The following is a 14,977-nucleotide window of genomic DNA, read 5'->3' as shown; positions in this document are numbered from 1 at the left end:
CAACCTTTGCTTAATCTGTTGGTTTTGGTGTATACATCATGCTCCTGCAGTCTAACTGCTCTATTGTCTGCCATTTAGGAGTTGACACTTTGTTTATGCAGCCCTAGCCACACCTCCCTGCATGTGACCTACATAGTCTCCCTTCAATTTCCATGTAAAGAAAGAGCTAATGTTTAAACTTCCTTTATTGCACAGTCTGCTTAATGCATGGTTACTGATGATTTTTAAACAAAAGGAGTTTGATATTGCAGTGGTTATGATCAATCTTTGAGTAAAAATTTGATTGTATATGAAAATAAACATGAAATTAGGTTGTGGATTCGCCTAGTAAGTAATGTTTAGGTATATAAGAGACATTTGCAATACTAATGAGCTTAGAACACGTTGAGCACATTATGTTTTGATGTTTTTTTGTTGTTGGTCATTTTATTTAGAATGGAGGAACCGTCCAGACGTATAACGATGGCTGCTGCAAGATATGTAAGTGAACAATGCTGCATTATGGGCTAGTATCTGCTTTGTTTTGGAGTGCTATGGTTTTTTTAACCCTTGTGCTGGGACCTAAGGAGGGGTGAAGCATGCAGTGGCCGGCCAAATCACATTGAACTTCATTAACCACTATCACTTACTGGCCTTGCTTTTTCTGGCTCACTATAGGGTGAATGATTTTAACCCTTATCATTCTGGAGTATAACTTATCATCATGCAGTACAAAACTATATTATAAACACAATATAAGGTTTTATATAAATTAATCCAGCAAAAGCTGACATACTTAACGAATGTTACGGGAATCTGAGATAAAACTATATACTTTTTTTTAGTAATTTGTGATGTTTTTTTTTTCTCAAGGACTGTCTAATTTGAAAAAGAAACATATAGAAAATATATAATTTCATTAAATATTTGTCTCGTACATTGATCACTAACCTTTGGCACACAATGAATTACATTGACACAGATTTAAAGAAAAGCATGTTGTTGTTGGTACAAAGTAAGGTTAGGCTTAGCGAGGGAACAGAAATGTGGTAGTAGAAGAGTGATATTAAATAAATATAAACACAAACTTGTGTTAATACATGTCACTAGAGTGGTGAGAAAAAGTTTTTGAGCTCCTTATTATTGTGTGTTTTATGTTTGTATTGTTAAGTTCTCAAAGTTTACTCTATTCAAAGGTAAAGGTAATTTTGTTAAACAACACAAAACTGATGCACAGGTTTATTTACTGAACTGAGAATTTAAAGTGAATTCAAAGTGAATATAAAATTTAAGGACAGAGTAGCTAAACTGGGTGTAGAGTTGAGAGGTTTCCAGTTTGGCTTTTTAGACCTTAAATTTGAAATAATTTTTTAATTCACCTTAAAATCCCACTGTAGTGAATAACCATGTCAGTGTTCATTTTTCATGTGTGAAACAGTGTGTAAACCTTTAAAGTCAATATATGGAAACAAAACTGTGAAGTCTCAGCCATTAGGGTGCATATATATTCATATTTATTTTGGATTATTGTATGGCATAGTCCTCTTTCAGTTTAGCTTTGACTTTACAAATTGTATTCAGCAGAAAGCATAACCATTTGGAGTACTTTCAATGGATGGGGTCTCCACTTCCAGGGCCCAACAATAACATGAAATAGGTTTGATACCAATTCACAAGATTATTTTATTCAGTTAAAATTACCCAGCAACATTTCAACCGGGTAGGCTTGACAAATCCCCTTACTGGATTTCGATGGTGATATTTCATTATGACTGAATAAAAGATTCCGAACGTGACTGATTGGGGTCTCATAATTATTTTACCAACCTACAAACAGTTGACTTAGAAATCTCATATATAGTCTACTGATAGACTGCAAACTTCCTGGATGTGCAGAGGAAACCAAGAAATCTAGATCATCGGACAGCACAGCAGCCCTAAACCATTATAGTTCCAACTGTTTTACAGTTTTTTTAAATTGATCTATTGTTTTTTTTGTGCCAAACAAGATGATTCCTGTGTATAAAAAATGTTATGACAAAATTGTCCTAGTATATTTATGGATCATACATGTGTAGTGTGTGTCGACAGGTGGCAGCATTTTCTTTAGAGCAATAATTTCTTCCTAACCTCCCCCCAATCACTATCATTCTTGTTTAGTCTTTTTATGATTTTTAAGTTATGGGTATTCTCTTTAGCTAAGGCAAGACTGATCTTTACATCCTTGTATTTTACACTGGCTTTCAGTGTGATTTCATGGACCAAGCATTAGACTGATTTGGATAGATGTTAGTAAAATGGCTTATCTGGGGTTTATTGAGTGTTTGGTTTGCCTGACAGTGATTGTGTAGACCTCCTATGTTCCTAACACCATTTTGGTCATTTTTTTCAATCAATGATTAGCTTTAACAACCCTCACGTTATCCACACATATCTCTGTTATGCTTACAAGGAATCACATGGTAATGCTAATGCTCACATATATTTAAGAATGGGGGCCACTCAAATGCTACCCTACAGATCTGCCTGCCTAATTCATTTAATTTTGCATTTTCTTTTGTTGAGCTTTTATAATCCAGCATTAATTTATACTTTTCTTGTTTTAAATGCTCATTGCTTGTCTAATTTTATATTGTATTTTTTTTTTAATGTGGGCTTTTTTACTATCATCCCGATAAGGTAGAAATGTATTGGTTAAAGTTTTTTTTAGGCTATCATGGTAAAGTGTTGAATTTCTGTGAATATCACTGGAAATCAAATACTTTTTCTCACCACTGTATGACAATGTGCAGCTCAGGTACAGATTTGGCCAGTGGTTTTCACACCTCCGTTGTATGGCCAGTTTTTTTGGCAAATCCAAAAATGCTTTATTTTTTTTTTATTCCATTACTAACTAGAGTCAACTGGAAACAGTCTTGGAGAACCACTAATTGACCATGGACCATAAGGACCATGGATGTGAATTACTAATCTAGGCCTTGTAACAGGCCTTAAAATGCAACAGTGGCATTTGGAAAAAAAAATCAAAACAAAACATTTTAGTGGGAATTAGTGGGAATACTCTTTTTATATAATTAATTCAACCAAAATTATGTTTTTTTTTTTTAAAGAGCAATGCCTTAGATTGTAAAACAAAAAAAGTTAGCTTTCTAGAAGATTTGTAAAACAAATATTGAATCATTTAAGCCACACAATAGCTTTTCCATTATTTTGTACTGAATCAGAAGGGGTTTGTGTAGATTTCACAGTATTCTGTGGCCCCGGTCAATGTTATACTTCAGAAATCACCTGCCTATGTGGCTTCTTTTAAAACTTAACAACTGTTTATAACATGCTACTTTTAACTGCTACATAAAATGGGAACTCAAAGCATGTGCTCTGTGGTGGAAAAAGGCGACCTCTGCGGGCTTTGCAAATATGAGGGTTGTGATGGGCAATATATGTCCAAAGCTTGATTTAAATGCATGCAGAGTCAGTCCATGTATTTAATTCTTACCTTGCCATAACCGCTTTGCACCAAAAAATAACGAGTTATATCTGTGAAAATTGCTGTACTTTTAAGTCAGGAACTCCTGGTGTGATATATAATTACATTTATGGAATAGTGCTATTAAAACATTAAAATAAATATATATATTTTTTTCCAATTGTGGATTTTAGTTTTAATTACAAATTTATGTAATCTCATTGCATTGGACATGCAAGACAAAAACACTTGGCAGTGTAAGAATTAATGAACATGTTATTTGTGTCAAACTGTTTAATTTTACAAAAATCTTATATTCCTAAAAATTCTGCCAGGTTCTGGAATGGGTGTATTACCCTTTACCATTACCCCCGTAGTTCCTACTGCTAAATTAAATTGTGAACCAGGTACATCCATTATTCCACGCATTTTATTGTACTTTATTGATAAATGTTATAACTAGTTTATTGGGATATTTCATGAAATGCATATTGTGGTTCTCTTAATGAAATATTCAGCAGAGAGATACATCTATTGTTTTACCTATATCTCTGCTAAATAATCATAAAGTGGGCACATTTATAGTTGTGCAAGTAAAGTAATACAGATGGGTGCACCTTTTTTATCAATAACCTTTCTCTTTTCGTAATGCATGTTTAAACATTTGAAAATTTGTTTTAAATAAAAAATGCATGGAGTATTTTAATATACAGACTTAATATTATAGATCGCAAAATGATGTTACCTATGGCAATCCATGCACTAGATTGATTAAATAGAGTAAAACCACAATTAAATTGTAGGTAATTCAATCACGTTAATTATGGACATAGGATGTAGCTTGTAGATGTAACAGTTATTTTTCATGTAATCATTTTTTTTTGTCTCAGCATTAAAAAAAATAAGATAACTCTTTACTGAAGGAAGACAACTCAAATTCAATTAATTTTAATCAAATTAATTTACCAACTTTTTAGCAAATGCAATTTTGTATTCTTAGTGTGTTATTCAAAAAGGAAATGCATTAATAAAAGATAAAACTCTCTATGGCAAATTTTTTAAAATGCAATCACTCTGACTGCTTGTGTCAGACTTTAGCGTTACGTCATAGCTTAGGCAGTTTAACCTGTTCTCTTTCATTACATACATTTTTTTTATTTGTAATGTGTAGTGCTACACATGCTAACTTGTTCATAACTGTGCAACAAGAAAACAAAATGTAAAAAATACACCTAAATATAACTAAATCTTTTAATTTGATTCCATGTAAGAATGTGTGCAATTTGCAGTTTTCTTATTAAGTTGATTATATAATGTGCTACTCGTTATTCATTCACACGTTGCTTTGTTTAAAGTTATATTTTGCTGAATATGTTTACAAGTATAATAAGACAGTGACACATCAAAAGGTTTACTAAACTCCAACTCTTAGCAAATTGAATCCAAAATCAAAATTAGTTGATTTGGATAATCTAGGTTGCTAAAATAGTTGATTTGTAGAATCAGTTGTGGTGCCTGATTTGTAATTGATCAAACCGTTGCTATTTTAACCTTAGTTTTGCAATTCGTGATTACTGAGTAACCCGAGATAAATCTGTTCACCCTGTTTAGGTGAATAAATTTATATTCTAAATGAGTGTTATTTTCTGTTTTTAATTTTTTTTTTTTTTATTATGAGTCACTTGTTAAATTATTTATTTAGAGCTAAAACGTATTATATAAAATATTATCTTGCTTCTCCAGTTCAGTTGGTGCAATGTATTGTATTAACCTTTCAATGTAAAATTATATAGAGAGATTTAACAGCTATTATGCTGTAAGTGATTGTATTTTGTCCACTGCATGTGCTCTATTAATTGCCCCCTTTAGTAGTTATTGCCTACATACCTATAAATGAGTGAGTTAAAATGCAGAAGGAAAATTGGCATAAACTCATTATCGGAATATCATTGTGGAAGAAAAGGACTTTAGAATTAAATGGATAACAAAGTTAGCACGATATTAATATAGGAAAAATATAAAAAGAACATTTTTGTTAGAAATGTTTATATAGAGCCAACAATTTTCACAGTGTTTTACAATCATAGAAAGGGAATATGAAGAAGCCCCTGACTCAAACAAACTTTCAATGTATGAGGATTTGAGGTAGACAGACATATATCCCAGGGACACTTACCAATGGGGGGAGTGTAAACAGGATTTTCCCATTTAGCTAGTGATATTACCATGACTCTAATTGACCAACTGTAGCTCTTTAATGACCCGAATGACCCAGTGATGTTTACTTTGTTTCAACACTATTTATTTACTTAGTAGTATATTAAAAGTCTATTACGATCACATTTAGGCTAAATGTACCTTTTAGCACAATGCTTTAATTGCCTCTTTCTGGAACATTAAATCCTGTCCAGTAGATCGTATTTAAGGGACACTATAGTCATCAACACAACTTTAGCTGAATAAAGCAGTTTTGGTGTATACATTATGCCCCATGCAGTCTCACTGCTCAATCCTCTGCCATTTAGGAGTTAAATCACTTTGTTTATGCAGCCCTAGGCACACCTCTCTGTATGTGCCTTACACAGCCTTCTTAAACACTTCCTGTGTCATCTAATGTTTGCACTTCCTTTCCTGCATATTCTGTTTCATTTAAAATGTCTTAAAGGAACACTATAGTCACCTAAATTACTTTAGCTAAATAAAGCCGTTTTAGTGTATAGATCATTCCCCTGCAATTTCACTGCTCAATTCACTGTCATTTAGGAGTTAAATCACTTTGTTTCTGTTTATGCAGCCCTAGCCACACCTCCCCTGGCTATGATTGACAGAGCCTGCATGAAAAAAAAAACTGGTTTCACTTTCAAACAGATGTAATTTACCTTAAATAATTGTATCTCAATCTCTAAATTGAACTTTAATCACATACAGGAGGCTATTGCAGGGTCTAGCAAGCTATTAACATAGCAGGGGATAAGAACATCTTAAGTAAACAGAATTTGCAATAAAGAAAGCCTAAATAGGGCTCTCTTTACAGGAAGTGTTTATGGAAGGCTGTGCAAGTCACATGCAGGGAGGTGTGACTAGGGTTCATAAACAAAGGGATTTAACTCCTAAATGGCAGAGGATTGAGCAGTGAGGCTGCAGGGGCATGTTCTATACACCAAAACTGCTTCATTAAGCTAAAGTTGTTCAGGTGACTATAGTGTCCCTTTAATCGCCTGCTCTTTTAATAGCTTGCTAAACCTTGCAGGAGCCTCCTTTATGTAATGAAAGTTAAATTTACAGAGCAGGAGATAAAAACTTTTAAAGTAAGTTATATCTGAATGAAAATGAAACCATTCTGTTTTCATGCAAGCTGTGTCAGTCACAGCCAGATAGATGTGGTTATGGTTTAATTAACATAAACAAAAGTGATGTCACTCCTAAATGGCAGTGAATTTAGCAGTGAAACATCAGAAGCATGATCTATTCACAAAAACTGGCTTATTAAGCTAAAGTTATTTTGGTGACTATAGTTTCCCTTAAAGTAAAAATTGGTTCAATCATTACTTGTCCATTCCTATTTATGAACCAAATTACCTTAAAGGGCTACCCCAATCTTCTTCCTTATATATTATATTCTTGTTCTGTATTAAATAATGTTCACTCATTTTTTTAGAAGTATTCAAAATAAGTTAAACCATGCCTAAAATCAAGACCTAATGCTACTCTGTCCATCGCCAGCACATCACCAGCTGATAAGGTGTTTTTTTTTTTATGCACAGGCTGATGAGTCCAGAGGTGTGGCTACATTCATTTTTGCACAAACTTTATAATTTATCTGATAGGCAGCATTTTAAACAGAAACCTTGAACATACAGACTGCTTGCACCACAACCACTTCTAAAAGCAGATGTGGTCTTGGTGGTTGGAGTAACCTTTTTATAGAGAAGCCATACATTTAAGAATTTTTATAACTTGTGCAAGATAATTTGTCGTCTTGTAATTTTTTGCAGCCATTATTCTTTAGAATTACAACTTTGAACTTACTGTGCCTTGTTCAAATACTGACATATTCAGTAACTAAATATCTGTGTAATAAGGGCATTTTGATAAATAAATGTACAGCAATATATATCTGTTAAATAAATTGCCTTGGCATGCTATAGTTTCTGCATATATGTCTAAATAATTTAGCCATAAATGAGAAATATCTAATAGCAATCTAATAACACTCATGATAAAGCAAAATTATTTAATTAAATTCCTTGAGCATATAAGTTAAAATCTTGCTTAAAAGAACATTCCAGACACCATTACCGCTAAAGCATGCTGTAGTTGTTAGAAAACTGGTTACGAATGATTTGACAACTTACCTGTGTCCCATCAGATATCCGTCTTCACATCCACCTCCGTCTCCACCAGGAAGCTCCTATCATTTTGCTAAACCTGCCATGCAGGAGTGCGCTCATTGGCTGAAAGTGCTCTGCTGACACTCTAAGTCCTAGAAATGCACCCTATATGCAGAGCCAATCCTGGGTGAGTGCATACGGCCCAGGTGCACTTTGCTCCACCCCCTCAGGCAGACCCTGCCCATCTCAGTAGGCCACACCCACTCACAAGCAGCACCAGGAGTCAGAGGGACAGGACAAACCCAAGGGGTAAGAGCGTAGTGCTGACACCCTGGCTATCTAAAGAGCACCTGGGCACTCTGCACCCAAGCAGGATGGGCTCTGCCTACATGGCAGGGCTTAGCTCAGTAGAGCTAACTGGAATCCCCCTGTAGGTGCATCCAGCAGCAGAGCAGGCAGCAGCAGGCACATGGAGGGACCCAAATAGGTTGTCATTCTTAAACAGTTAACTCTGGAAAGTCTGCACGGCACTGCTGCCACCACAATCACTTCAGTGCACTACCATGGTTATGCTGCTTGGAGTGTTCCTTTAATTCAAAATTAAATGTAAACTTTTAAACTTGTAGACTTGCTGAATGTACATGGAGCAATTACACATTAACTGGATCCTTACAATATCGTATGTAAATGTTTGATATTCACATTGGTAATTGTATTCTATAATTGAGAATTAAATGTTCTCTCTCTTATCAGGCACAAAGGAAGAACGGATCTGCCAGAAAGTAGCAGTTAGAACTACAATAAGGAAAAGTGATTGCATGAGTCAAACCCCTGTAAGTAATCAATTAAATGTCAAATATATATATAACATCCGATATAGAATGGCTGCTCACCGGTCTTTTAAAACGCAAATATTTTATTAGATAAAGTTTAAAAAACGACCAACGTTTCACTCTCCGCTTGGGACTTTCTTCAGGGTCAATAACAGGACAACCTGTTAACAGTTGTCCTGTTATTGACCCTGAAGAAAGTCCCGAGCAGGGACTGAAACGTTGGTCGTTTTTTAAACTTTATCTAATAAAATATTTGCATTTTAAAAGACCGGTGAGCAGCCGTTCTATATCGGATGTTGTGTTGTTGGAGCTCAGGCTTATGCACCTGGCAGTGAAGGAGTTAAAGCGTGAGTGCAGGGGATTTTTTTCTTTATATATATAACAAAAATATTTTTAAAAAGAAAAGTAGTCTTTAACTCCACTTACTGGTGTCTCTGCATAGTATAACAAATTGCGTAGAGATAGCACTCCCAGGACTCCAAAGGTGTAAAAATAAAATGTAACTTTTATTTTCCAAATTTAAAAGATCAACGTTTCAGTTTGCCACCCAAACTTTCATCCATTTTATTTTTACACCTTTGGAGTCCTGGGAGTGCTATCTCTACGCAATTTGATATATATATATATATATATATATATATATATATATATATATATATATATATATACATATACACAATGTATATAAAAATTATTATATATAATTATATCTTTTTTACAATTGTATTATTATTATTTTTTGCTTTAGTTAGTATATAGAAAAACGCTTTACTAAATTACAATGAACATGTCTAGTGGTCAGAAACTATAATTATTATTTACACAAATCTAAGCTATTTTGTGATTCAGGCAAACATTCTTGAAGCAGTAATGCTTAGTAATGTGTAATAAGACAAACTTAATATGAGCTTTTTTCTGAGTTTTTTCATCTTGAAAGTTTAGAGGTCAAGCACCTTTTAAGTGTATATACAAAGCACTCCTACATATAGAAAAATACTGACTTGACAACTTGTAGAAGCAATTAGAGGAACAGTATAAAGCAAATATTACTCCTTATTTCTAAGTAAAATTAAAATGACTAATTTCTAAATATGCTTTATGTTATTAAAACACTTGTTGGTAATAATACGTGGTAGATATTTGTATGTTTGTATGTTATTCATTGCAGTATTTAGCATAGCTCACATAGTTTTCTTTGTTATTAGACATTGAGTGTTATTTACATGGATAATCGTGAATTTTTCCACTTTATTTTGTTCTAACATTTTCAGTTCCCTTGTGAATTCCCAACAAATAATGTTTTAGTAAATAAAGTGAATAATGAAGTTATTACTTAACAAATAAAATTTAAAAATTAAAAAAATTAAAAAAATAAAATAGAGCTAAATAACATAATTAGGCCTTGATTAAATTTTTTTGAATAAAGTCTTGAAATTATTTAATAATATTGGATAAACTTTTAAAATTATTTAATATTGTGAAAAATATTTTTATATTTTTATATATTTTTATAGATTACATTTTGAAAGTTTATCCAAAAATTTTAAATAATTTCCGATCTGTGCATCAGGCTACATCATTTTGACTGCAAAAGATTTGATAGAATCATAGCCCTGATCACTCAATAAATAATTAACAGTCATAAAACTAACCAAATATAAATTATAAAATAAATGTTATATAGGTTTATATTTTGTTGAAGCGACTGTTAACACTTCAAAACTGTACTTGTTGCACACCATATTAGATATTTTAATTTTAATTTTTTTTTATTAATCAAAATTTGCAACATAAATTTATATATATATTTTTTCCTGATTTTACAGATTACCGTGGCTTCTTGTGATGGAAAGTGCCCCTCTGCTACCATATTTAACGTCAACCTCGATAGCCATATAAGATTCTGTAAATGCTGTCGCGAAAATGGAGTACAGAATCTGACTGTGCCACTCTACTGCTCAGGAAATGGAACCCAAATAATGTATGTCATACAAGAACCAGTGGACTGTACATGCCAATGGAATTAAACGGATTTTAATTTGCACCACATCGCAATGGATTCTATTCTTTTCCTTTTAATAAACTTCTGTCTCCCAAAGAAAGGACAATTATGAACACAAAAATCACATCTGTTATTGGCCATGTATTATGTCTAACCATCGGTTTAGAACAATCAAAAGCATAACAAAAAAGCGTGTACAATTTAAAAAAAATATGTTATTATTATTATTAATTATTATTGTATTGAAAAAGAAAACGGCAGTTTTCATTTTATATATGCAGAAAAAGATGTACTATTGCTTGTTGTCAGCAGAAAGGGATGTTCATGTACTTATGTGGTGTTAACAGAAAATATAAGAAAATTAAATCTTTATATACCCAGTTAATTCAGAAACGTGTCTTCCGTCAAATACACAACGGTGGATGGTTTTATTTGTGTATTACATTTATAGTAAGGTTTATACTTGACTTATGGTGCGTAATAATGAATATGTAATATACAACTTTTTATCATTGATCCAAATTGTGCCATTATTGTTATTTTGTAACAGATACACAAATTGCTTAACATTGTTTAGATATTTTTACGTGTCCATCCAGCAGATCAAACCTAACTAAATGCTAGTCAATGCCCTTTACACAATAAATAATTTTATGATTGCAGTTTTTTTTTTTGGAATGTACATAGCACAGCTTAAAGAAAATAGAATTTTTGTAATTAATGTAAATGTAAAATCCTAAACTATACTATGGGGCTTTATAATGATATGAGAACATATTTGAAACACGGAGCTAATTTCAAAATGAACTTTTTATTGCTGTCACCTATTAATTAAATCTATAAAGTCACAGATCACAAAACATTGTTTGTTATTCACAATATACTGGTGTTTATTGTTCTCATAGTATTAAGGAATCTGTTTACTAAAGGCCGTGTCTATTATAGCAAACAATGTCACTTTCACTTTTGGCTCAATTCTCTTCTGGTTGGCTGATAGAATCCATGAGAAATTTACTATGATCCAAAGTGAATAATGGATCCCTACTATTTTCAAATGGATCTCATTGTGTAATGAGGTTTATTTGAGAATAGATTCAGATGAATGGTAACCAAACTGGAAATACATAGTAATCTCTAAAGGGGGCCTAATTACTCTGGCTGTGTCCCTGTCACTGCTAAGGCAAGAGTAAGATTTTAGTGGGGATGTAGTGTCAGGGGTATTTTTTATATGGTTGGTGGTGATTTTATGGTAACACTGTGTTAGGAGGTCTTAAAATATGACTGCATTTGTTATTGTCTCTGTCAGTGGAATAAAATAACAAAATGGTGGATACACTTGCAATTCAGATGCCATTACCGTCAGGGTCATTCACTATAACCAAATGACCCGGAACTGAATGGGGCAAAACTATCAGGTTACATATGAGGCCTTTCAGACTGCAAAATTTGAACATTGTTGTTGGAATTCAGCATTGGAGTTTGTAATGCAGGCCCCGAATGGGGCTGAATTTGGTCTGGATTTCAGGAGAACCAAATGCTGTTGGACGGCTGAAATCCAGACCGAATGCTGCTAATCTGCAGGCTTCAACTACAGGCCCAGACTAAAAAAAGAAATCTGAACTATATGCTCACTGGCAGTGCAAGCAGCCATCGGGCAAATAGTTAAAAAGGCTTGGCGGCTTAAAATGGTAACCCTTGGCAGGGAAATAGTAAAAAAAAATAGTAATTTTACTATTCAATAATTTATGAGACCCTCATATTGCTATAATGGAGGTAATGCCAACATCTAAACTAGTTACTAGAAAAGACCCATCCCATTGGTGGGGGCCAGGGGAGTGGACAGTAGATCCCCATTAATATTTAAATTAGCCCCCACCCGATGCTCCTTGACCTTATACCCATAGGATGGGGCATTTTATAGCAACTGGACAGTCTATCCATATATACCCATAGGATGGGGCCTTTTTTTTTTAGCAATGGCTGCCCAGTGTCTCTGTTTAGACATTTAGTACACATGCTCCCACCTGCCGCATGCCTGGTGGGGGCATATGGAGATTTACAACCTCCATTATAGTAATATGGGGTCTTATCTACCAACAAAGGATTTTCTATTTGTCAATTTAAAAAATAAATAAATTAAATGACGTGGCTGGATAACAGTGCATGCCAGCCACCACATAATTAACCTTCACACCACTGTTTTTTTTAAATTTTATTTTTTTTAAACTATTTGCCCCCTGGCTTCTAACACTGCCAGTGGGCAAACAGTTCTTCAAATTATCAATTAACTAGTAAAAAGCAAATGATAGTTTGCAAATGTGCATCCTGCCGGATGTATTCGGTTTATCATTGTGCTATGCGGTCATTGAAAAATCTCCTGTTCAAGTGCTGTGAATTGGTTCAGATGCAGTTAATAATGATTTTCCAAACTCTTCGGTAATGAATGTTACAAAGATAGTTGGACAGATCGAATCCTGACCACATTTTGCTTTGCTAAAATTGCGAATTGCAAAGTGGTTGGAACTCGCCTATTTTCACTGCCCATTCTGATAAACTCCAGTGTTTAGTGAATAACCCTGTTAGTGATTGAATAGTTGGATTAGCAAATTTATTTAGAGATTTAGTAGATTTTGGTAGCTAACCAAATGGAGTTGGAACAAATGTACAAATATGGCTCAAAGAACTTCATCACCTAGGGGACTTTTGAGTGGAACAGATTTAGACAAAATAATGCTACTTGGATGCCATCTAGAATTAAGTGGACATGTCACATTAATCCATAACTATTTAACCAAGTATCTAAAAAGGAAAAAGGTTATTACTTGGAAATCTCACTGCTGGCACAGTAAAAGAAATACAGGATTTCTGCTGAGCTTTTATGAAACTGAAACAGTAGGGATGGGAATCTTCAAAACGCCACACCTTTAGTTTTCACTTTGTACCTTTTATCAGTATGGGAATTGTATTGTTGTGATTGATTTAATATTAACAAAATATAAGGCAAACAAATGAGCAGGGACCTAAAAAAGGAGAATAGGTAGACATGTTTTTGGGTCTGCGCAGAAACCTTTTCAACACCTAAAACTGGGCCACTAAGAAAAAATGCTCAATGGGAACATCTTACAAAACTTAGAATAACTTAAAATCTAACGTGACAGTCTCAAAGCTAACAATCAATGACCTTCTCTGCTTAATTCTGGAGGAGTTCCCTTTACTGACTGATTTACAACTTAACAATTATCAACTTGGGAGTATGCATTTTTTGGTTAGTCCGTGATCTCTATGTCATCATACATAAACAAACAGTTACAGTAGAATAGTGGAAATGCAAGAAATGATTAATAATTTTTAAATTAATTAATTTCAAATAAAAATATTGAAATCATGGGAAGATAATTAAGAAATTTGCAAAAGTTTGTGATATTTAAATACATTTCTTTTTTTTGTCAGTCTTTGTTTATTTTTTTTGTCAAAAAGTAGAGAGTTATACAGTTACAGGGTATCAGAGAAAGAGAATATTAACATTTATTATTATTATTTATTATTTTATTATTTATATAGCGCCATCACATTCCGTAGCGCTGTACAATGGGTGGACTAATAGACATGTAATTTCAACCAGACAATTGGACATGAACAGAGAGGTGGAGGCCCCTGCTCAATGAGCTTACATTCTAGAGGGAGTCGGGTATAGTGACACAAAGGGGTACGAAGTAGGTTGTTAAAAAAAGTATTCACTGAGGGCTTAGTAGGTAATTTTTGACAGTTGCAGGAGAGGAGTCATGGGGGTGGGGGATAAAAACCTGCTTACAGTTTAATTGATATGCTTTCTTGAAGAAGTGAGTTTTCAATGATTTTTGAATGAGTGGAGGCGAGCATTAGAGGTGGGAGTATGGACAGAGGATAGACGTTGGTCTTTGGCAGAGCGTAGGGGCCTCAACGGGACATACTTGTGTATTAGGGAGGATAGGTAGGTTGGAGCAACATTATGTAGGGACTTATAAGCAAGCACTTTTAAATTGAGCCCTATATTTAACTGGAAGCCAGTGCAGGGGCTGACAGAGTGGGGAGGCATGGGAGGTGCGAGCGGACAGGAAATTGAGCCTCGCCACTGCATTCATTATAGATTGTAGCGGTGCAATCTGGGAACATGTAAGACCACTGAGAAGGGTATTGCAGAAGAGAGAACAAGAGCATGGACCAGCACCTTAGCCGCATCCGGGGTTAAATAGGGGCGAGATGGAAGCGACAGGATTTGGCGATTGATTGGACATGAGGGTGAAGGAGGTGAAGGAGAGGAAGGAGAGGTTGGAGTCAAAAAAGAACACCTAGGCTGTGAGCCTTCGAGGTAGAGGTGATGGTAGCG

The 14,977-nt window shown here is 34.1% G+C and overlaps 1 protein-coding gene across 1 annotated transcript in view; it reads left to right on the top strand.

Annotated features, from left to right (window-relative positions):
* The window catches only part of OTOGL (otogelin like), a 135,699-nt gene extending 124,898 nt beyond the window's left edge, over window positions 1–10,801 (top strand). Inside the window, exons 55-57 of the mRNA XM_063447147.1 lie at window positions 435–480; window positions 8,530–8,609; window positions 10,436–10,801. Of these exons, the coding sequence (XP_063303217.1) occupies window positions 435–480; window positions 8,530–8,609; window positions 10,436–10,636 (327 nt within the window). The 3' untranslated portion in view covers window positions 10,637–10,801. The remainder of the gene's footprint in view (window positions 1–434; window positions 481–8,529; window positions 8,610–10,435) is intronic.
* The last annotated feature ends 4,176 nt before the right edge of the window (window positions 10,802–14,977 follow it).

The sequence above is a fragment of the Pelobates fuscus genome, chromosome 3 (assembly GCF_036172605.1).
Source record: "Pelobates fuscus isolate aPelFus1 chromosome 3, aPelFus1.pri, whole genome shotgun sequence".
Lineage (NCBI taxonomy): Eukaryota > Metazoa > Chordata > Amphibia > Anura > Pelobatidae > Pelobates > Pelobates fuscus.
This window is presented reverse-complemented; position numbering and strand designations above follow the sequence as displayed.